This window comes from Triplophysa dalaica, chromosome 18, assembly GCF_015846415.1.
Source record: "Triplophysa dalaica isolate WHDGS20190420 chromosome 18, ASM1584641v1, whole genome shotgun sequence".
Taxonomy (NCBI): Eukaryota; Metazoa; Chordata; class Actinopteri; order Cypriniformes; family Nemacheilidae; genus Triplophysa; species Triplophysa dalaica.
In genome coordinates, this window is record NC_079559.1 from 7,217,361 (window position 1) to 7,240,663 (window position 23,303).

The window sequence follows — 23,303 nt, forward strand, 5'->3', positions numbered from 1 at the left end:
CCTGATGCAAATTGCTTTGTCCGTGTTCTGTGTCTTGAGAACAGTGTTTTATTATTTGATATGCTAATGACTAAAATTCTCTTTATCAGCCCTGAGAAATTACCCTAACAGGCCACTTCCAGGGTGCATTCTCAAACTGACATTTTCTGGGCAAAATATGGGTCCAGTTAGCAAAACAAACCAGGCAGACAAACACCCACCCTTGGAGTTAATACTACCAAAAGCTGGAAAACGGTGGAGAAAGAAGCAAGTGAACAACAGACAATCAAAGGCTGTTATTTTAATCTGCCCAACCCCAGAGATTAGCGGAGCACATTGTTTTAATTGTTTTAAACGGGGGGAGCGCAATGCCCGCTCATTGATGGGAGATGCTTTGCCTAAATCTCCCAAGTTCAATAGTTTCAAAAACTTGAGCCCCAAGACCCCCCTTTCTCTCCCTCATCCCAGTTAATCCAGGCTAATACCTTTCTTTCTATTGGCTAATGGTTGAAGGAAGTCGAAGTTAATGCCTCTTAAATAGTGGAAACGGAGCTGGGGAGAAACTAAACCGATGCTTGAATTACGCATATGGAGCGCGCGGTCTGTCTGACGAACATTTAAATGCTTGTTCATCACTATTCTTCGGATTTTCTAGCCTTTTTAGCATCATATGAGAAAAAAGTCGGTGTGCACTCTTGGGTTACACTTGGGCTACTTTGACTCATATTGCTGGGTACCATTTGGATCATTTTGTAAATCGTAAGTGAAGCTATTTCTTTTTCATTCTGACTTTTTTAATGCATATTTCTGAATTTTAATCTGTACTAAATTCAGATGTTTACATAACATTGTATTCTCACAGCAAATAAAATGGACTCTGCGTACTTTTGTGGACCAAGAAACAACCAAGGGGCCTTTCCGTTGCCACACGTGAACTCGTTATTTTATGACGCTCACCAGCAGATGGCGCGGCAGTATCAGGTTCATACGGCGAGCGCTTCGTCACCCATTCAAACTTTCACAGTAGCGGAGCGCTTGGCAGGTGGGTGGCCAACATAAAGGACAACATATATGAATAATAGACACATTGACTTATTCTATTCAAATGTACATTATTAAGTTGATAAATAAACAATTGTTTATTATTAATGGTAAGCTATCCTATACATTTAGAGCTCATTCTTGAGGCGCGTTATGGGAACCAGCAAAAGCAGCGCCGCAGCCGCACAGCCTTCAGTGTGTCGCAGTTACAAGCCCTCGAAAAGGCCTTTCAGCAAACGCAGTATCCAGATGTAGGTATGAGAGAGAGGCTGGCAGTCTGCATCAACCTCCCAGAGGCCCGGATCCAGGTGAGAAGACCTGTGCACGCATTAGACCACTCATAAATATTAACCTTAATTTTGAATATGGTTTTAACACTTAAACAGGTCCCCTTAAATGTTTGAAATTGACAAAACATGTTTCTTCAGGTGTGGTTTAAAAACCGCCGTGCCAAGTTTCGGAAAGGTCAGCGTTTCGCTCCCGTTCTCAAAGAGGAAAGTCTTGTGCATCGTTGTTCCAGTAGGCCTAAGCAAAGAAAAGAAGAAATGAAGGAGGAAGACACCAGTTCACGATCTCGAACCTCAATCGGAGACGACAAAGTCAAACCCATAATTTCATTTTCAACGGACTCTATTCATGTTCAGCCCCACCCGAGACTACACTCCGCTGCTGTTCTTCCATTCATTACAGGAGAACTCTACCAACAATCGATGCATAATGCACTTGGGCTACTGTCTGCTGGCCTTCCATTTCCTCCTACATATTTACCCATAATGCAGCAGCAGCCCAACATGGCTGTCAATCTGGTGCCAATTGGAAAATGCAGCAATCCTATGCTTCAGTCTGCCTGTCAATCTAAATCCATGGCACACCACCACCTGGACATGTAGCAGTACCACCGACCAAGAGGCCCCACTGACAGTTGTCCACTTTGGGGCGTAAAGAGGGTAACAGGTGTTCCCTTGTCCCTCACTCACAACAACATCATAAAACTTTTACATGAATGACTTGGGAGAGTTGGATATTTTCTCAACTTTTATTCAATTTAGTGGTCTTGATTGTATTTGTTCTAACAGGCTTATAACGGCCATGCTTTCCTTAGCTTGGAACATTGCTAAAAACCATTGTGTTGCACACATATTTTTGAGCACTTTGAAGATTTGAATGAATTTTAGTAGAATTTGAATATTGAAAATATGTAAACGTAACAACCCCAACAGATATTGACCTGAATCACTTGTGTTCAATGTGTTCACTTGTGTTCAATTGAGGTAATAGTTACGGTGGAGCTATTTTTGCCAGTAAACAATTTACTATACTTGACTACATTTTCATTTGTATTAAAATGTAGGTAGCAATAGCATAAATAAGTATTTTTGTGTAGTGTCTATTTTTATACGATATATACACTAATGTATGACCATCATATTATTTTCTGAATGCAAATAAATGTGTATTAAATAATACACAACCTGTTATTTAACAAAGCCGTGACATTGGTTTGACAGAAGTGTATTTAACAAAACTCTTTGAAACATTTAGAAGTTGTATTCAAAAGAGTAAAATAATTTTGTTTACATTTTCACCTTAGTAAAAAAAATGTCAAGACGTACTTAAAAACAATTAACGAACTTAACATGGCAACCTATGATAACCTGTCAATTTATCAATTTAAGACAGTCATTTCAATCCAAATTGTTCTTTAAATTAAAATAGCATTTGCTGTTGATAAACAGGGAGAACATTTTATTTCATTAGCGGGTGGGGTTGATATGGGGCTACGTGTGTGCGCAATAATACAGCTGCATATTCACCAATGAATGTACGCAATTTTGAGAGCGTAGTCTCAGCAATGGGAGTGTCGGGGGGTGACGCCGAAGCTTCGCTCACCGAGACGGGTAACGTTAGCTTAAAGAGACAACAGCGAAGCCGGGCAAGTCTTCAAGGGAGAATTAAATCAAATTTCTAGCCGTAAACAAAGGACCATGTCGCGGCATACCACGTAGGAAATTCACAAGCAGGTAAAATCATCTTTGTGTTCCATAAATAAAAACGCCCTCCCCCTCGTTTTAATCGAAAACTGAAAGGTTAGCTGCTAAGCGGCTAATGTGATGTTCGCTTAGCCGGTGTGTTGCTAAGCTAGTTAATTTGTGGAGGATTATTGTTATGTTTGTCTGACAATGTAGTTGTTTGACTGGTTTTCTGCGTTTCCCATTTATATTCGTCCACGAAAAGAATGTAATTTGGTTTAAATGTTTGATGAAATCCAGTTCGACGTGTTTTTATTTCTTTTTTGACGGTTCTGCGAGTTTGTCGTTAATGTTAAGATCGTTTTTAAACATGTTTGCGAATGAAAAAGATCCATAATAGTATTATACGTTTCATTAATAGTGATGTTTGGGCATAAAAGTATGTCATTTGGATAGGCCATGACATTAATCTAGATCTGGGACATAATCCTGAAAACATTTGATAGACACGTTCAGTACCAAAAATGAAAATGGCTGTATTCAAGTTATATTTCGTTGACCCAGTTTGAAAACGACGTTTTCTGTGTTGCAGTGGACACGTAAGTCGTCATTAGCAACTTAACAGTATGTCATTTAAAAAAGATTAAAATAATCAGATAATGCGGATATGCGAGGGTGTCAAGTGTCGTTTAATGCATGGCAGATCGTGTAAACGGTGTCTGGATGTTTTGTGTCCTAGTTCTAGCCCGCGACCAGACTTAAAATATGTCAAACAGCTCTCAGTTTAACTACAGGCCAAACAAATTAGTATGGAAAAGCACATAGTGCTCGAGGAAATAGATGACCAAGCTGCCCTATCTTTCTTTGTCCCATGCCCAAATGAACAACCCACAAAAGTTCAAACTCGCAAACAAGACCAGCTTCTCTTTTGGCCATCTGAGAAAGTAGAAGTAAATGTCTTGTTTTTTACAGTCTATAACACTTACATATTTCCTTGTTGAACGCTTTCACATATGAGGGGGAGGTTGTATTGGTTTGAATGATGACAAGCTTGAAAGGCTGGGTTTCTATCCATGGCTGTGTTCAATATTCTTGCGAGGGTAAACAGATTGGTAGCTGGCTGTTTATCTTGTTCTTTTGTGGGCATAGTGGCTCGAAACAGCTGTGAACACTAACTTCATGAACACAGCAACCACTATTAATCTGTCATGCGTAGTTGTAGATTGCATGTTATTATAATCATCATTTTGGCTTCAATGACTGTGTTTTTAAAGTAAAATAGTTTTTCATGGCTGTGGTTGTTGTTAATCTCTGAAATTCATCTCTTATAACTTTCAAATTGGCAGGTGAAGTCTGTTTTTATTCAAGCCCACACTGTGAATTTGTTTTCTTATCTAGTTTGAGAGACAAATATACTAGTAGAAGATAATATGCCTTCCAATTATTAGTACATGTACAATATTTCTATTCTACTGGAAAACCATATCTAGTAATTCATTCTCTGCTTTGTGTAATTGTTGCCTTGTGGCATAGCTTTCCATTTCACCCTAGTATAAGCGTGAAATCAACATTTAATTGAATACAACAACTGGTGAGGTAACCAATCCCGAACCAACAAAATGCATTATGTGCCACAGAATATGACTAATCAAACCATGTCACTTGCTTTCCCACCCTTGAGGGTAGAATCGCGTCATGTGCACTTCCTTGTATTACAAGTTGCTAGTTGAATACCTTATGCAACCTGTTCTTTATTGTTCACCTTTGTGTAGCATCTACAGTAAAGCAGTGTGCAGTGTAGATTGTGATAGCGATTGTGGAGGTTTATCTTTATATACTGAGGGATTGTAACTGTTTACCTTGATATCTGAAAAATTCCGTCCCTCTTCCAGCATCTAAACATAATTCTCTGTTTATATGCATGGTCATAGTCGGGCTATAATGAGTTTTTGAATAGCTACAGTCTTTATCTGTCTAACCGAGTTTACATGACACAATACATTATTGTGTCATGTCTGTGTTTTGAAGCATGCATACAACAGTGAACCCGGTTGTAGCCTGATTATTATGTAAACAGGGTGAAACCTACCTACAGTCGCAAGAACGATATTGTATAAAAAAAAAAGAAAAAAAATGTATTGGTCTGATTTAAAAAGACTTTATGGTGTAAATGTAAGCCTACTTGATGGATCTTTTTAGCACAGGGAGGGAGGAATCATCTTGTTTTCATAATGTTCATAATTGTATGATTTCATAACAGTATTTTAATTTTCAAAGTCGGAGCAGTGCATTAATCTAATGAGTTGCTGAATAAGCAGTGGCGTGGATTTTGAAATTGAGGACTAAATTCAAAGATAAAGTGTCAAAGATGTTTTTTCTCAGCTATGCTGTACATTGCTCGTCATCAGCTCTTGTCTGGTATCCTTTTACAGCCAGTCTCAGGACTGTTCCAATGTCAGGCAGCCATTGATCGGTTTAAAGTGCATTTTCTGAAGGAAAGCACAGCCGTCTTTCCAATAGTTCTTGCATTACCTGCTCTGACTATTTTCCATTTACATTAACAACAGTGCTCACCCTTGATGGGGGTGGTGGATTAGTGTGGAATAGAGATCTCTGACCCTCTACGCCGCTTCTCCTCTCCATTATCAACCACACAGGTGTCATCAAAGTTCCTGTTGGAATTAGAAACTGATACCGGCCCTGTTTGGCTTGTAATTCTCAACCGTCCTGTTCCACACTTTGAAAATCCCAGGAGCTGGAGGCAGACCAGCAAAGGCAGTTGGTGTAGCGTCATACTAGCTCCAATTTATTGGACCACTAGAATTGTTATGCTGGTTTTCTCTCTCTATTTTTAAATGAGTGTTATCTATTTGGTCATCAATACTTTTTTTTTAGAGAGGATACTTTCACATTGTGTATACGTGCCAGGCCTAATATGCACTGTGTTCTGGCTGGCTATATTATTGATTTGTTTTATTGGACCTTGAGGTAATCTGAAAATTGACTCATGAATATTGAAGGCTAGGATTAGTGGCTGTATTTCGGAGCCTCAACTCAGCGTCATCCTTCGCTTGTGTCTGTTCATTGATTTGTATAGGACGGCTCGCTTTAAATATGCATGACCTCAACATTTCTGTACATGCATTCATGTTATATCTTGCTTTTATATAGTTTGTTGAATGCCATTTAATGAAACTTGATTGTTTTTCTGATTCTCATTGGTAATCTACCTGTCTCTTGAATTCTTTTTAGGGTACCGCTGATTCCGTCTGGGTCTGACTACAGCAGTGTTAAGACATAAAGAATGTTCACTGTATCAACTAAGACTGACTTCAAGGAAACCATGAGGAGCACGCGGGGACGTTCACTGGCTGCAGTTTGGTTCCACTAGCAGGAATCGTGGATTTGTCAGTGCTGAAAACCTTGTGTGGGGGTGTGTGTGTGTGCATGCGAGCGTGCGTGTGTCTGTATGTGTGCGTATGCTAGCATAACCTGCCTGCTTCAGGCAGTGACATGCTACTCTGAGGGCAACCGTACAGGAAAGTTCCCATCCAAAGGATTAATGCAAGGAGGACGCGTCCGGTGATACCCTCTGCTTCTGCAGGAGACATCAGTTTATACTCCTCTGAAATCACCGATACACAGATACTTTGAAACCCCTCACCTTTGTGTTCTTGCCACCGTCCCCACACATTCCCTGGGGTTGTTTTGAAACCTCTCTGTTTTGCATGGCAGGGGAGTAACCGTGGAGAGGCCAGGGTATCACAAGCTTATGGATTTTGAGAAGAGAGGTGGGAAGGGGGACACAGAGGAAGGGAAAAAGATGTCTAAACCAGCCAGTAGTAGGACTGGACATGCCGGCAGGGGAACGGGGACCAACACTGGGGTCCTCATGGTTGGCCCCAACTTCAGAGTTGGGAAGAAGATCGGCTGTGGCAACTTTGGTGAACTGCGGCTGGGCAAGAACCTCTACACCAATGAATATGTGGCCATCAAACTGGTAAGGAGTCATGCAAAGATCAATGATTATGGTTTTGTTAACATTTTTTTTACTTAATACATTATAACGGCTGTAACAAGAACAAACTGAAATGAAAAACAAAAACAAAAACAAATGCTCCAACAGATGTCCCCTATCCCCACTGCACCAGTATTATACATTGTCGTCTTATACATATTATTAACAGTATCAATATTGCCTTACTGTGCCAGGTATGTTGAAATAAAACAACTTTGAGGAGAGGAAAATGTTCATTGGGCAGGAAAAATTACATTTGGATTTATGTCAGCAATGTCAAAAAGTAATGTCTTGTCATGTTTATTTGAGGAGATAAAAAAAATCAACATTTCTGATAATTTGCTTCACTTTATTGATATTCTCATGCCGAGAATCTTTATATAAAGAGACTATATGTTGGGGTGAAATATTTGGGGAAAATAATCCAAAAACTCTGAATCAGGACGCACTGTAGAAGCACACACACAATTATTACGGTTCAATCATTTTTATTTTGGCCAAAATGAGCCCGAGTTAAGAATAAAGTTGTGCAGAGCCCTAATGCAGATAAAATATAAACAAAAACATTTTTAAGAATTGTACAGCAATCGAAACTATTGCAAAAATATTGTACCAGATATTAATATTCCTTTGCATATTTCCATCCCTCTAGTTATTACATTTTTTATAGATGTCTTCTAGTTTTGATAAAGCACATATTTAGCTTTTGATTTATCAGAAGTCGCAATAAATTGTGAAGGTACAATATTAGTTTTTTGACTTTCTCAGACTTCTGCCTCTAGATACCCATATATCAACTCGACTGTATGCTTTGTGTTTAATGGAAGTTAGTGTGTGTATTGAAGTCCACAGCATCTTGGTAGTGCACAGCAGTTCAGTTTTCCTCAGTGAAACACAGACGAGTTTATACAAGTTGATTGGGCAATGATTTAATAAATGCAGTTAGTGTAACTTTGGATACAGAATGGGGTAATAGCTAATCGAGAAGCACACAGTGGTTTCCCTGTTCAGCTTTCAGCAAGCAAAATAAATCATTATGACTGTTTTTGACACATCCTTAATTATTTGACCTCTTAATGAGCAAATAAGACGTTTATTGATGAGTGATATTGTCTGGTTTTCATTTGCGAGAAATATGATGCCACTTATTTTTTCAATTGTGCTAACTTTGGCTGGCTGGCAATGCTAGGTATAAAGTACTTCTGCCAAACCAAGTGAAATGGAAATTAACATTATTAATAAACATGACAAGGTCCTTTAAGGAAATACGAGTCTGATATCCATTTTTCTGTCTGGTAGGTGTGAGGAGATTTTACTGCCCTTGTGGACTATCATTTATAAATGGTCTCTGTATTATCCTCATATTTTCATTCGCAGTTCTGCCTTTGGCACATAAACGCAACCAAGGGGTTTCTGAAAGTACTCGTGACATTTTCATTGTGCTGCACCCAAACAGAAGCTCAAAGTTCAGTGCTATTTAAAGTCCATGTTGTGTTTTATTGTTTGATAGGACTTGTATAGGGATCATATTAGGCTGTTGATGTTCTGGGAAATGACCGTCGAGTAACTTGGCACCCTGAGAAAAGGAGTGTCATAGACACACTTAATCGCCCTCCCTACCGGATCCTTCAGTAAAGGATAGGATTATCATTAAATAATGATTATGAATACATTATATTATATGATTATGATTGTTTGATTGTAACAAATCTGTCAAAGCCTGAAAATTAACTGCATTAATGCTGATGTTTGCTTCCTGCAACAAGTTTAGGATTAACTCCGAGTCCCAATATTTCCAGTTCTGGGCATGTCCACATTTTTACTGTGTCCCAGCCATATAAACACCATTAGAACAGGTCCAATGTAGTATTGTCGTAGATATACAATTTGCCATCGAGAATGTTTATCAAATTGGCTCTGCCAGTTAAGAAACACTGCGTTTTTATTAGCCAGTTCTTTTTTTTTTTTAGTTCCTTGTTTTGTGGCAACCGCACCTGGAGCAAAGGTGAACACAAGTGTCGCACGTCTGTACCACGTGATCAAAAGAAAGAAAAGAGCTACAGTTAATATCTGCCGTTTGACAGAGTTACAGTAAGAGTGGAAAAAGAAATACAAGAGGAGCTGGAGAGAGCATATAGCTGATGAAAGCTTCTTTGTTCCCCGGTTCTTGTCGACACAGTTCTGCAGTCAGTCCATACTGAGAGGCTCACCGGGGACCCAGAACAGAGTGAAAGAGTGGAAACATTCGTCAGTCTTTCTCACACACATTTCACTTGGGGATCCCAGTTGTGTAACACACGTATGACAGCTTCCGAAATAGCTCCTTTGGAGTAATACAAGAGCTCTGGTTTGTTTGATCGAACCTGTGGTCGCGGATGTCTGTGTAAGAGATCCTGTGATGGTTGTCCGTCGTTCCTGTGTATTTGATTTCTGTGCAATACAAGTTGCTTGTGCCCCACCCATATACAGTCTGTCTTTCATTCTGTACTCTTGTTCATCTGTTTATTTTTTTTGAGAGAGACCGATAGAGAGGAACGTGTTTCCAGCATGAACCCATAAATTGACAGGTGTCTAGGCAAGAAGATTGGTTTTGTCACGGTGTCCATTAGCACTTGTTTAATAATGAATCACTGGATTTTCGATCCAGTGATTGACAGCTTCTGTCACATGACTGACAGTAACAAGGCCTGAGAGAATGAAATCTACATAGTCATCCCTATATGGGTGGTAATCTATTTTGATGATAATAAAATCATAATTTCACGTAATGGACATTCAAATCTGTCTAAGTTTCTAACAGATGACATTTCTTTAGTCGTATAGAACTGCATACTTCCCAACCCTACATCCCTCTTGTTATTATAGGAAGTGGTAAATAAATGCATTTGAAGTAATTCCCTTTTTACATTGCTGAACAATAAAGGATGTTAGCATTTACCATTTTCATGATCTAAATCCCCTTATACATTGTTTTACTTTGTTTGACTATCGTGGAGCCGGATGTGTTTGTCTTTCATTTTTAAATGTTGATCGTAGACGCAACCAGGCAAGGATATTAAATGGGTTGCTTGTAACATCCTCTCAGCAAACGAACGATTGATTCAATCTGAGTAGATTATGCCTGTCGCATCTGCATTGTGAATTACCGATTTCTCTGGAATCCTGTTTTATTGCCCTCGGGCCGGTCACACAAGTGACAGTGGTACCAGTCTGTGTATCAGCTCGGCTATTAGACCTCTGCAGCTGTTCTCGCTCCATCTGCAACTCTGAAATCTGATCTGGAGCTGTGAGGAGGAATAAGGTGGACACAGACCAGCTGTTTCTGTCCTATCCAGACTCCTCAATACCTTTGCCCATTAAGACTTGAGTCTTATGGTTATAGTGTTGTGCGCTACTGCTGGCTTTGAGGTTTTCGAGAGAAATACATCATTTGTGGATTGCTCTAATTGAACCCTGTTTAATTGATTCTTCTGGTGTTGTTGTGCAGGGTTCATAAGTGAGTGGTATTAAAAGTGTGTGATTTTTGTATATTTATTGATCCATTTATACACTTTTGTGTGTTTCTCTTGTGATGTGAAGAGTGATATTAGCCTGTCCAATCAGATCTTGATGGATAAAATCAAATCGCACTCAATTTTTTTCACTGGGATTTATTCAAATGATTGAAATGATTTTTCTAATTTTGTATTGTCTGAAAGTGCAGATTTTTCCAAAGCATAACCATTTACATTGATTATGAAGCCATACGAGTTTGATCTTTGTTCCTCCTAAAAATGTTTTAAAAACGTTTTAAAAACATCCATAGCACCTCATTATCTGGCCTGCTGGCTGTGCAACCTGCCACAAGCCCGAGTCAGCATTGTTAATGGATTCCACACCTGGCTTTTTTAACACATCATCAAAACATACCTACACAGTTGGCATAGCAGGTGCTACCAGAAGTGCTGTTTCATTTAGTTTGGGACATATTTTAGGAAAGGTTGTTTATGCGCCTTAAGTCTCATGCTTTCTTGCGTGTTTCTTAGTTCAAAATTATCTTAGTCATCTATTCATCCAGATGATTAGATCTATGGCATTTTAATGATGGCACATGTGAACTCTTGGACAATGCTTTTGTGATTGTGCATGATGACGTGTGTAATGGCCCAGGCATCACATTAAAATGAGACTCATGATTCTTACGCAATGGATTTGTTCTCGGTGTTGTTCAGTCAAGCTTTTTAATGGCATTAAAGCTTCAGTTGGTAAAATTGCTTTAATGGTTGCCCCCTCTTGCTTGCTTATAGAAACGTACGTTCTCAATGATCTGTCAGGTGGAAAGAAACTTTCTGGTTTAGGTTAGACTTCTAGTAGTTGTTTGTAGGACACAGGTTGGCTGGGTACATGATTACGCATGCAAACAGTTGAGGGTTTGCAAAATAAAGTATTGGGTCTCTCATATTAATGTAAATAAATGTTTTCATTAACATGATTTTTATTAATTTTTTTAACTAAAATTTACATATTGTTCAGTCTTATTGTTCCAGTTGTCATTATAAATAATTCATTGTATGTTATTCTTAGGATAAAGCCTTGCACAACCTTTTCTATAGCAAAAAACACATGTTTGGATGAACTGAAACTTTGATGAACGTTTGCATAGAATTCACTAACTGCTTCAGCTCATTTCCATCTCATTGTAGTGTGGCCTAAGGCAAAAATACCACACCACAGTTTGACACAGGACGGCTCTTAATGTGTACAGACAGGGCTCAACGATAAGGATTTTTTGCTGCTAACCTGGTTAGGCCAGCAGATCTCACATTGTAACTCCATTTTATAAATTCTAGACCGGATACTAGATAAACACACACTGACCCTGCAAGGCCGTGGCTCATCATATTCATGTTTCATATTATGTGATGCTTTATAAAAATATCTGGACGTGCTATGGTTAGTTTTTTTGTAACTTTTAGTCATTTAGTTGTTAACTAAAATGTTACATTTTACATTCATCGATAATCTTTTTCACCTCCTTTACTCTCAACTGGGACATTTTGAATGTAAATTCTGGTGTGTAATCTGTCCAATCCCTGTTCTTCTCTTCCTGGAAGAGCTGTGTGTTTGTCTGAGCGCTGTTACATCACAGCTTAACAGATGCAGCCCTGCACCGCTGTGTCTGGATGCGTTCTGAGCGGGTAACATGAGCAGGATTGAACCATTTGAACCCAGAACACTGAACCCTCTTAATCTGTAGTGTTATAACCACCCAGCCATTACAGTATTGGTTGTGAGTATCTGAAGCTTTGCAAATGCTGTGAAAACAGAAAAATGTGGTTGATATGTGTACAATTTACTGAATGATTTTAATCTAGCCACAAATTGAAAAACATGGAATCTCAGCTAGAAATATGCAGAATATTCACAAAGATATTTTCTCTAAGGGTAATTTAGTTTATAGTGCACCCTCAGTTTATGGGCCACCCCTACCTGTGTTTGAAGCCATAACTTTTGTATTATCTGAACATGAATCACAGGATGTTACACCATTAATCTCATGTTTCTTTCGCTGTGATCTCAGGTATGCTATTTCTCAAACATCTGTAGTGTAGGGCGGCGGATGCTTCTTCACCTTGAGCCCGTTTGAGGCCAGCCTGCTGGACTCATGCGTCTCTGTAACATGACTCCCAGACCCGACCTCGGTTGAGCGCTCGCTCTGTGTTCTCTGTTACAGACCATTAACCACTGGAAAGTTTTTCCTCTCTAGAGTTTTATAAAGGTTGCAGGGATGGATTCCTATAGCAGAAAGCAAATGTGGGTGGATGGTGGAACATCTTCAGCTAGTTTGGCCGTGAGAACTGATGCAGCCGTTTGCCTCTCTTTTCTCATCCCACCTCTGTTTTTAGCAGAGCATGTGATCTTTGTCGTTTCTATTGAAAGAATCAAAATCTGCAAAAACAAAGTGTAATGAACACCACTCGGTTAGCACTTTTATCAGTTTGTCTATGGCTGCGACCTTGCTTGAGTGCTTAATCCTGTTCGGCAATGGCTTTGGATTTTAAGGGGAGTGACAACCAGATTGTGTTTGGCCTAGATTGAAAAGAGTTTGTTCACACCAAATTAAGTGATATTTTTTATTTCTCCAAAAGAGCTGTACTGTTTAGGTTTTATCCTAAATGATTTCATCTATAGCAATGATGTACTGATAAATCTCTATAACTAGTCTGTACTAATATGTGATGCTAAAGTTTGTTTCCTAATGCCCAGCCTTTCTATTTTTCTCTTTCAGGAGCCAATCAAATCTAGAGCGCCACAGCTCCATTTGGAGTATAGATTTTATAAACAGCTGGGAAGTTCAGGTAAGAATCGCAGCCTTTCCATAATCACTGTGTTATGTGGTTTATGAAAAGCTACCACCTCGTCTTCCGTTGTGAGATTGAACGTCTCTGTTTTGCGCTGAGAATTATGGGGGCGGCGAGCTGCAGTCTTTGATGTGGCTGCTTTACCCATCAGCAGAAAATGACAGCGAAAAACGAGATGGGGAGATTAAAGGGGGATGTCAGAGGTTATACTGTGTGGAGTGGGTGATTTGACCAAAATCTTATCATGTTATGACCAATGGCCATAGTAGTTCTTTCTTTGTGTAATGACTCATAATGTTCCTCCGCCTCTTGGATTAAAATGATTTCTTGCTTTATGGATGAGGTTATAATGGATTAAATTTCGATGCGGTCGAAGAGCTACACCCAAGCGTTTTGATTGTAATTACCGCACATGTTAACAGAGTCCGAAGGATGAACTTTGATCCTTTTAAGTCATTCAGTGAAAAGGAGGAGCAGTTTATACAAATCCTTGATGCATTTGTCTGTTTGATCACCGGAGCAGAAGGTTGACTGGACCGTTTGGCTACACACGCACGCAAACATAATAGCGGCGGCTAGTATTCGTATTGACACATAGCCACCACTCACACACCGCTACCCAGCAATGCAATGATCTCATTCACCGAATGCATGTCTCAAGAGCAGAGATCTGATCTTCTGCCAGCTCACTGGAGCCACTGCTGCGCCTCTGCAACATTAATAGCCAGAGAAAGTGCTGCGAGTGAGGCAGGCCTTCTATATTTATAACTACACGGCTCTTCGTGGCACGGTTGCCATTATCAAATGTCCAGCACGTGACTGGTTCCCTTTGAAAGAAAACCAGCGTCTCCAGTACTGTACCAAGAGGAAATATATGAGATTGGTGTTCTGATCCAGATTTGGTTGAAATTGAGAATTTTCACAAAGATTATAAAATGAGTCAGGAAAGGTCTGAATGGAAGATTCTGTTTGTTGTCAAATATCGTCCTCCTTCAAGATTACTGGTGTGAGACATATTTAGAGGTATTTAGAGGGACGGTTCAACCAAAACTTTTTTGACATCGAAAATTTTGACATCTACTCAACCTCTTGTCCTTTCAAACCTGTATGACTTTTTTTCTGCAGAACACAAATGCAGATGTTTTGAGGAATGTTGGTAACCGATTAACGGCGGTACCCATTGACTTCTATTGTATGGACACAAAACCAATGCAAGTCAATGGTTACTGCAGTTGTTCGGCTACCAACATTCCTCCAAATATCTTCATGTGCCTTTAAAGAGTTTTTTTTTTGTACAAATTTCTCGCTAAAGTCAATTTTTTGCATTCTTGAGATGAAAAGATTTTAGATATAATTACTAGTTTGATCATGTCATAACTCGGCTCAACCTAGGTTTTTAAGTTAAACACAACATTGTTGCTTGCGCCTGGTCTCTAAAATTTAAGTTTTGATGTTGGCTCTTTTGTTTGGCTGCTTCGGAATGAATGCGTGACTTGCGGTCAAAGGATCTTTCCTCCTTTTCTTGGTCCAAGGATCTTTCCTCCTTTTCTTGGTCCGTGTAATTCATCCTGGATCGAGTCTTAAACCACACCACACAGTCCCAGAACATACCAATATATACTGGTAGGAACAAAAGACCACCAGGCATGTGAGATGTTCAGCCCTCCAATCAAAGAGTGCATTTCAGACTCGGTGGTAAAATTCTGATGTAAATATTTTATGAAGACACGTAACCACCCCAGACCCTCTAGTTTCCCGGCAGAGATTCCTTTGAGAGGATCTAACACTCTGAGGCTTGTCTTAAGCCACAGGAGGACTCCAGATCACTATAACATACAGCTAAAGAAGAGTAACAGTAATTCTCCAATGACCTGGAAAGAGATAATGATATCTTGGGATACCTCTCTGGGTCTGTTGCCCTGGTGTCTTGTATCCTCTTTCTTATATTTTGATATCACACTGGTCCTTTGTTAACAAATCAGGTATCTTTTGCTACCTGTTTGTTTAGTTTTGTATATTAAGTGTCCTGCAGTTTTTATTGTTTTGTGATGCTTAAAAATCTTCTAATGTCACTTAGCTCATGTGTGTTTCTTAAAGTGATGGTTCATCTAAAAAATCGCATTTACTCACCCTCTTGTCATTTCAAACCTGTATGACTTTCTTTCTTTAGCAGAATAGAAAATAAGATATTTTAAAGAACGTTGTTAACCAAACAGCACTGGGACACATACACTTCTATTTTATGGACACCAAACCAATGCAAGTGAATGGGTGCCTGTAAACAACATTCTTCAAAATATTTTCTTTAGTGGTCAGCGGAAGATCTGGTTTGAAATGACAAGAGGGTGTGTAAATAATGACTTTTTGTGTAGAGTGACCTATCACTTTAAACAGTGTGCATAGTACAAGAAGTACCATCAGACCTTTTTTTTGCAGTGTAGGCTGTGGATGTTTTATGCAGCAGGCAGTATTACTCAAACCCTCTCATCCTGCGAATCACGCTAGGACCTGTGCCTACAAGAAAGATCACGTTTCTTCATTCTTCTGTATCGTCCATCTGATGGAATCACGGCCTTGTTCTCCGGCTGCGTGCTGAATCTTTAATGCTCAGCCTTCACTCGGCTGGCACGGGCTGGCATGTGCGCTAGTCCGACATTCCAGTGCATCTGCTGTGAGTGGACATGTGTTTGATGAACAATGAGTTGTTGTTTTCTGTGGAGCTCGATTAGTGACGTGAATGTTTTGTGTGGGGTTTTGAGAAATTGTTGCAATTTAGTGTTGCTCATAGACTGTTAACTTAGACGGTGTAAAAAACAACACGATTGCCCACATAACAATAACTCAAGCATGACTTTTTTCATAGTTTCATTTCAAAGAAAAATTCTTGGAATATTTCACTTCTTTGGTCTGACCGTTTTAACGGTAATAAGCCACAATGGCCCTGTTTACAATTCAAGGAAACGTTCGGGCCGGGCATGGTTGTAATTTTCTTCCCTCTGATTGCCGTGTTGGCGTTGGGTTTAAACTTCAGATCTGATGCTTTGATGAGTCAGCTTCCTGGCTGTACTCTTGCCGTGGGCATATCCATCATCGCTGCGGTTTCCAAGCAGATCCGGCTGGCCAAAGGGCAGGCGAGTGTGTTTTGCGCCCCCATCCGTGGGAATGGCGTTTGGCAGATCAGGTGAATCCTCCTTTAATCCCCCGGTGCTGGGGTTTCCTAGGCTCAATGTGTGTGTATGCCACATGTATCTCTGAGCAATGGAGGAATCTTCAGAACACACACAGGATTTGGCACTGGAAGCGACTTAAATTGGAAACACAGGCCTTGGGCAGCAGTTCGGAAGTATGTGTCCTTGAGGCCTTTTTTGAGAGTGCATCAAAGAAAGTAATCCTTTACGACACCTGGTATTTGTAATGTATTATTTGAATGGTGACAAAGTAAAAAGAATACAGATGCCTCCAAAACCGTGAATCATGAAACGGGACGTGTTGTGCGGCCTGTTTGTGTGTGTGTGTGTGTGTGTGTGTAAGATAGCTCAGCTGTTTTACAGGCCTCTGCAAACTATCTGAGCGTGAGATAACTGTGGCTTTAATGACTTTCATGATGTTCTCTCTCTCCGAGGGCTTGTTAGTCATGTTTTGTTCAGGGTGGTGTAATTATGGGACCTATCAGAGACAGCCTTACGGTCTCTGTACTGGATGCTAAACATTTGGTTGTGTAAGAAGAAGATAATGCAACACAGTTTCTCTGAAGACAGTTTTTTGGAGAAGAGTTTTGTCCAGATGTCACTTTTATGTTTGTTTGAATAAACGGTGTGTCTATGTAGGGTTGATGCTGTATTAAATAGTAAATGTTTGTTTTGGCTTACCTAGTAAGGGTCATTTTTGCAACCCTTGTTGTTTGTATTTGACCAGATTGATGAAGCATCGCCTCACATTTGTTATTGCAGAGGGGGTTCCTCAGGTCTTTTACTTCGGGCCTTGCGGTAAATACAACGCTATGGTTCTTGAACTACTGGGGCCCAGTTTGGAGGACCTGTTCGACCTATGCGACCGCACCTTCTCCCTCAAGACCGTCCTAATGATAGCTATCCAACTGGTAAGCGTCCTGTCATACAGCCAGCTAGCTTCTCTCAGCACTTTTGTTCTCATTAAATGTTTAGGATATCTTTGGCTTTAATGGTTTTTAAATCGTCCTACTGAATCATTTAGCTCTGCCGTGTTTGTGTGGGTTTTTCATCATGGACGTCATCCTTGTTTTTCAGATAACGCGGATGGAGTTCGTTCACACACGGAGTTTGATATATCGAGATGTCAAGCCAGAGAATTTCTTGGTGGGCCGGCCGGGCTCTAAGAGGCAGCACACCATTCACATTATAGACTTCGGCCTTGCCAAAGAATACATAGACCCCGAGACCAAAAAACACATCCCATACCGGGAGCATAAGAGCTTGACTGGCACCGCTCGATACATGAGCATCAACACACACTTGGGGAAAGGTGAGCTTTATACTAAACCTCAATGCTTTCAGTAAACTGAACTTTTTATGTGGGGCGTACATACATTTATTTCATTTCTTCCATCAGAACAAAGCAGAAGGGATGATCTGGAAGCACTGGGTCATATGTTTATGTATTTCCTGAGAGGCAGTTTGCCATGGCAGGGCTTGAAGGTTCGTACCTCTTTTTCCAACAAAGCATTTGTCTTTTTGTTGAAACTCTAGTTTCATTTTCAAGTCTTGTGTTCATTTATGTAGGTGTGTGTTTGATTTGAACATACTAATCTGCAACTTTGTTGTGGTCTTACTGAAACGATCCACAGGATAACGTCTGCGTCTTTTAGTTTCCGCGCAAAAGCCTGATGACACAGCAACACATGCACATATCAGCTGCTCATGTTACCTCAGTTGCTCAGCCATGTGTCATAGGGGTGTTACATGGCTGTAGCGTTAGCTCTTGAATGCACACACACTATTACTAAATCATACTAGAATGGATGTATGGTACGATGAGAGAGAAAAGTAGACAAAAATGTTCCCTTTTTTGCATCTCCTTTTTGTGTTTCATTGACATTACAATAAAATTAACCTTTATTTGTTGCATGCGTTTAATTACATTTAGGGAAGGTTTGCGTATATTATGAGAATTTGTGTGATAGCTCGTAAGTATGAAAGTATTCATCTGAAAGTATTTCCCCAAACAGGCAGACACTCTGAAGGAACGCTACCAGAAAATAGGGGACACCAAGAGAGCTACACCAATAGAAGTGCTTTGTGAAAGTTTTCCAGGTTTGTGCAGTCGATTCCGCAACATTTTATTCACTTTCATGAATAGGACACTGATAGGAGGTCCATTGTATGAAATGTAGTGACATCTAGCTGTGAGGTTGCGCATTGCAACCAACGGTTTACTCCACCCCGCCCTTTTGATGCATGTAGATAGAAATTGCTCTTTCTAAGGTAATAAAAACATAACATTTCATTAAGGTCTTTATACACCTCTGCCGACATAGTTATGTATATTATATTGTATTTTTGCAAATCGATCCTCTAATAAATTATGCCTTCAGAAAATATCAGGCTAAATATTATTCCAACTTTGAAATGATCCTAAACACATTGGTGTGTAAAGCAACGAAGTTTATTATCTGTTCCTGTTTCCCTTACTGCAGAAGAGATTGCCACCTATCTGAGATACGTGAGAAGACTGGACTTCTTTGAAAAACCTGATTACGATTACTTGAGAAAAATCTTCACCGATCTTTTCGACAGGAACGGCTACGTCTTCAATTACGAGTACGACTGGGTCGGCAAGCCACTCGTGAGTTTGTTTTCTTATGTTCACTTCCTCAAATCTTTTCTTCTTTAAACACCTTTTGTCATGTTGTGTCAGATTTTCTTGAAAGTGCACAACGGTGAGAACATTCTTTTCTTTTACAGCCTACACCTATAGGCCCCATTCCCACAGACACGCCTCAGCCCAGCAGCAGAGACAAAGCACAACAGCAGACCAAAAATCAGGTGAGCAATGCGCACATATGACTTGTACTATAAATAGCTCAATACATCCTACCTTCCGGGTGAAGCACTTTATTCTGCCAGAGGTAGTAGTAAGACCTCATTTAGTCTACGAGGAGTGCAGGACATATCTGGCACTTAGCTGGTATAGGCCAGATAACTTGAAGTAGACTCTTTAACCGGTGCATGATGCTAGTTCAGCCAAATTATATAAGCTTAGATTGTTTTTACTTCGACACTTTTGGACATAAGGTAATACTTTGGTTGATGTTGTTGGAGTTGCCACACAAGTTTTTTTACTGTGTTAAGATTGTGCAACACACCCTCAGAAAATATTACAATGTGATTGGTCGGTGCGCTGAAAGACTTGTTATTTGTGACATGTTCAATGTGAACAAATGTATTTGAATGAATAGTTGCTTAAGACAAAGTTGACCGCTGCATTGTTTTTAGATCTGTTTTTGTCTTGAAATCATAATGATTGTGAAAGAAGCAGAAGAAACAGTTGGATGTTGATTTTTTAAGAACAGAACAGAATTTAGTTAATGTTGTCTGACCATGAAATAGGCCAGCATATAGCAAACAAACAGTTTGTTATATACCTCTATGTGCTATTCTGCTTGTGCTTGCAACTTTAATAGCTAATGTTGAGGGACTTAAATAACATTGCCGTCTAGTTTTATTTTTAAATCACATGTTAATTTCTAATAGCAGCCTTTCTTAATTCTGCATGTTTGTTTTTCAGTCAGATTTTTTATTTAATGCATCATTATCTTTTTAGTGTCAGTATTGATCAGGCGTCTGCATGTGAGATGTCTCCCTTTTTTAATGTTTTTTTTGCTTTTCTTTTTTTGTGTTTGCACTAACCCGCCGGTTCCCTAAATGTGCACCCACAACCTGCTCCCTCTCCCCACTTTCCTACCCATAATGCTCTTCCACTGTCGGTCAGTCACCTGAACCCAAAGGAAGTGAGTCCCAGCCCACTCTAGTGACCAATAAGGAGACGCTGGGGTCGCATCTCACAGTGGAGATGTTGGGGGGCTCAGTGCAGGTACTGCTTGCGCTTAATATGTTGCACAAACGCTTTTGAGTGTATTGTGCGTGCCTTCTGTCTGCTTTCTGTTTATCTTTTGCAGACTGATTCACCCGTTACACTTGGTTTGCCTCCTCAGAGCATGCTACTGATGGTTGCGCTGTCATTCCTTGTGCATGTTTTTTTTAATTAAATAGAAGCCATCAGACATTTTGTTTATAAAAAACTTTTGTTGTGATAGGATCTAATGGATACTGATAGAACGGAAAGAGAAACTTGCAATATGTCATTTTCTTTGACTACAAACTTTTTTGTTAAATATTTGCAATTGTTGTGGAGACTCACACGCCACCTAGTGTTGGTTTTCAGAAAGATATTCTTTGGTATAAACAGGTCACGTGGTATATACACCCCGAACTTGCTTAAAAAAAAATTTTCAAAAGGTATAAAGAAATCGCTGGAGAGTTATACTTCTGTGTATTCTCAACCAAATGTCAGCCATGTCATGTTTTTGACAAAATTAGGTTACACACTTCTGAAAGAAGTAAGGTTCTATAGTCATGTAAATCTTATGTAAGTTTACAATTCACCATTCTCTGTCATTTATAAGCAGGTTTCTTAGTTTAGTGTGTCTATGATATTACACACTGGACTAAAATCTTTATTACTGAGTGTCTGAAATGTTTTGTTATCTTCTGTGTGGTCGTCAGGTCATGAGCTCCACAAATGGAGAGCTGAACACGGATGACCCAACCGCAGGACACTCCAACGCCCCCATCACCGCAACGGCTGAAGTAGAGGTGGCAGACGACACAAAGTAAGCCTTCTTCTCAAGGCCCATTCGCACTGACAGGGATCTTTGCCCCGTTGGGGATGTATTGTTCGTCATAGTGCCCGTTTTTGTATTTGGTTGACAGCAGACAGCCTGTTTTAAAAATATATATTTCTGGTCAATGTAAGTTGCCATACTATTTTGACAGCTGATCAGTTTTCTTATTATGAAAGATTAAAATTCGGAAAGGGAGAGCGTTGTACCAGTGCATAATGCCATGTCCTAAATTAATGTGCTGAATTTTGGTTGTGACAGAAATGTTGATCATTGTTTAATGTATCTTTTCCACTGTCTCTCCAGGTGCTGTTGTTTCTTTAAACGAAGAAAGAGGAAAGCGCTCCAGAGGCACAAGTGATGAAGAGAGCTTTTAAGAACTTGAAACATTCTGGTCACTGTTAAGTTTAAAATGCAAGCAAATACACGGATCTCTCTCTTTCTTTCTCTCTATCTCGCTCTCCCAGTGCCCGTCACTCTTTAAAAAAAGGCCTGGCCACTTAATGGAGTGCAAATGAATGTTGTTGACTGTCCAACAGACTCTGGATCCTACAAAAGAGAATAAATGAAGATGTGTAAAAGAAATTACACAGAAACTAATGAAAATGATAATAGAAAAAGATGAATAATGATGATACATGAACAGATGCTATTTGAAACAGGTGGTGTATTCTAGATTCCATGCAGATTGTGCATCATTTTTTGATCGGAGATGAAACATCAATTGATGGAATGATTTAAGTTTGCTTAGGAATAGATCTTATATGTGGCAAACGTGAGGGCAGGACTTGGCTCGAGCACTGGAAATGACACCCACAAAGAGACACATTTCATCTCAAGCAGACTCTGGAGTCTTTTGTTTTCTGCATTTTTCTGTTTCTTTTAAGAGGAATCCCTGGGTTGTAAAGCAGTTGTAGTGTCCTCAAAATGATATTCTTGTTTTTTTAATATAAACTCCCATTTCCTTTTTTTGTCAGTGTGAACTCTATAGCACAGTTACTGGCCTCGGGTACTGTGTAGGACGGAGAGACAAATGGATATGATTTTCTTGTCAATGTTGTTATTGCACTTTTGGAAAAAAGAAGGCAACACAGTGGGCTTGAAATTACGATTAAAACGTCGAAATGCAAACGGATGTGGGAGCATTCCTACACAGGGCTGATATCTGTTCAAGGACCGTTTAAGGAAAAGATGATGTACTTCAGTTTTAATTCTCACATAAAATTTATTTACCAGGAAATCATAGTTTGTGCCTTTCCAAGTAAAATGTTTAAAAATTATGCAAATGTTTTGTGATTGTTTTTGTCTAAGTGTGTCTGTACATAGTATGCTGATGTTGGGCATTGCAGATCTGTACCGCTATATTTCTGTTGGCTCCAATATGTCTCTTAGGTGCTTTACTCACTTACAGGTGATTTAAAAGGCAAAAATGTCCAAATAAGCCCAATCAGTCAGAATTTTTGTTGTATAGTATTTTATTTAGTTATTTGAAGGCATAATACACATACATGTGTGCGTCATCAGGATGGGAGCGCCTCCAAATCATTTTTAGCATGACAAAATGGAGTACATTTGTGTTTACAATTTCACAAATCCTAATCGTCTATTAAATTAATTAAATTTGCAGCAATATCTCCAAAACAGGAAAACATTTGTTAATGACAACATATCAGAGATGTTCATCTATAAGATTAACACTTAAAGGGAGAGTTCAGCGAAAAAAATTTATCTTGTCATCAATCACCCTTTTCTGTTCAAAACCTGTATGACCTTTTCTTCTGTGGAAGACAAAAGATATTTTGAAGCACATGTAACTCACTGCACTTAGCAGATCTGTGTCTTTTGACACCACCAATTTATTTGGAGCATCAACCAGCTATGAAATCTTCTTAATAGAATAGAAATCAAAGTTTTTCAAACTGTCAGAAGATGCCCTGTATACTGTTCAAGTAAGCCCCAATGAGACAGCTATGGTTTGCTTTTGAATACATTCATAAATCAAGTTACACATTAAACTGCATCCTCAGTGAATATTATCCGAACGACCACAAGATGGTGCTGATTATTAAAGCAATGCA

At 39.4% G+C, this 23,303-nt stretch overlaps 2 protein-coding genes across 3 annotated transcripts; both read left to right on the forward strand.

Annotated features, from left to right (window-relative positions):
- Nucleotides 1-575: 575 nt before the first annotated feature.
- On the forward strand, nucleotides 576-2,279 carry zgc:101100 (uncharacterized protein LOC445169 homolog). Its single transcript, XM_056729834.1, has 4 exons — nucleotides 576-738; nucleotides 842-1,021; nucleotides 1,153-1,328; nucleotides 1,449-2,279. Exons 2-4 carry the CDS (start codon nucleotides 850-852, stop codon nucleotides 1,908-1,910), a joined length of 810 nt encoding a protein of 269 aa, XP_056585812.1. The 5' UTR covers nucleotides 576-738; nucleotides 842-849; the 3' UTR covers nucleotides 1,911-2,279.
- A 599-nt stretch (nucleotides 2,280-2,878) lies between these two features.
- Nucleotides 2,879-22,505, forward strand: csnk1g2b (casein kinase 1, gamma 2b). 2 transcript variants are annotated; one of them, XM_056773184.1, is made up of 12 exons: nucleotides 2,879-3,041; nucleotides 6,243-6,990; nucleotides 13,277-13,346; nucleotides 17,300-17,448; nucleotides 17,615-17,849; nucleotides 17,937-18,022; nucleotides 18,553-18,637; nucleotides 19,021-19,169; nucleotides 19,289-19,369; nucleotides 20,316-20,417; nucleotides 21,110-21,216; nucleotides 21,532-22,505. In XM_056773184.1, exons 2-12 carry the CDS (start codon nucleotides 6,763-6,765, stop codon nucleotides 21,584-21,586), a joined length of 1,347 nt encoding a protein of 448 aa, XP_056629162.1. In that variant the 5' UTR covers nucleotides 2,879-3,041; nucleotides 6,243-6,762; the 3' UTR covers nucleotides 21,587-22,505. The 2 variants fall into 2 exon arrangements, with proteins under 2 accessions (XP_056629162.1, XP_056629161.1); XM_056773183.1 differs by lacking the exon at nucleotides 20,316-20,417 and having other exon boundaries at nucleotides 2,882-3,041.
- The last annotated feature ends 798 nt before the right edge of the window (nucleotides 22,506-23,303 follow it).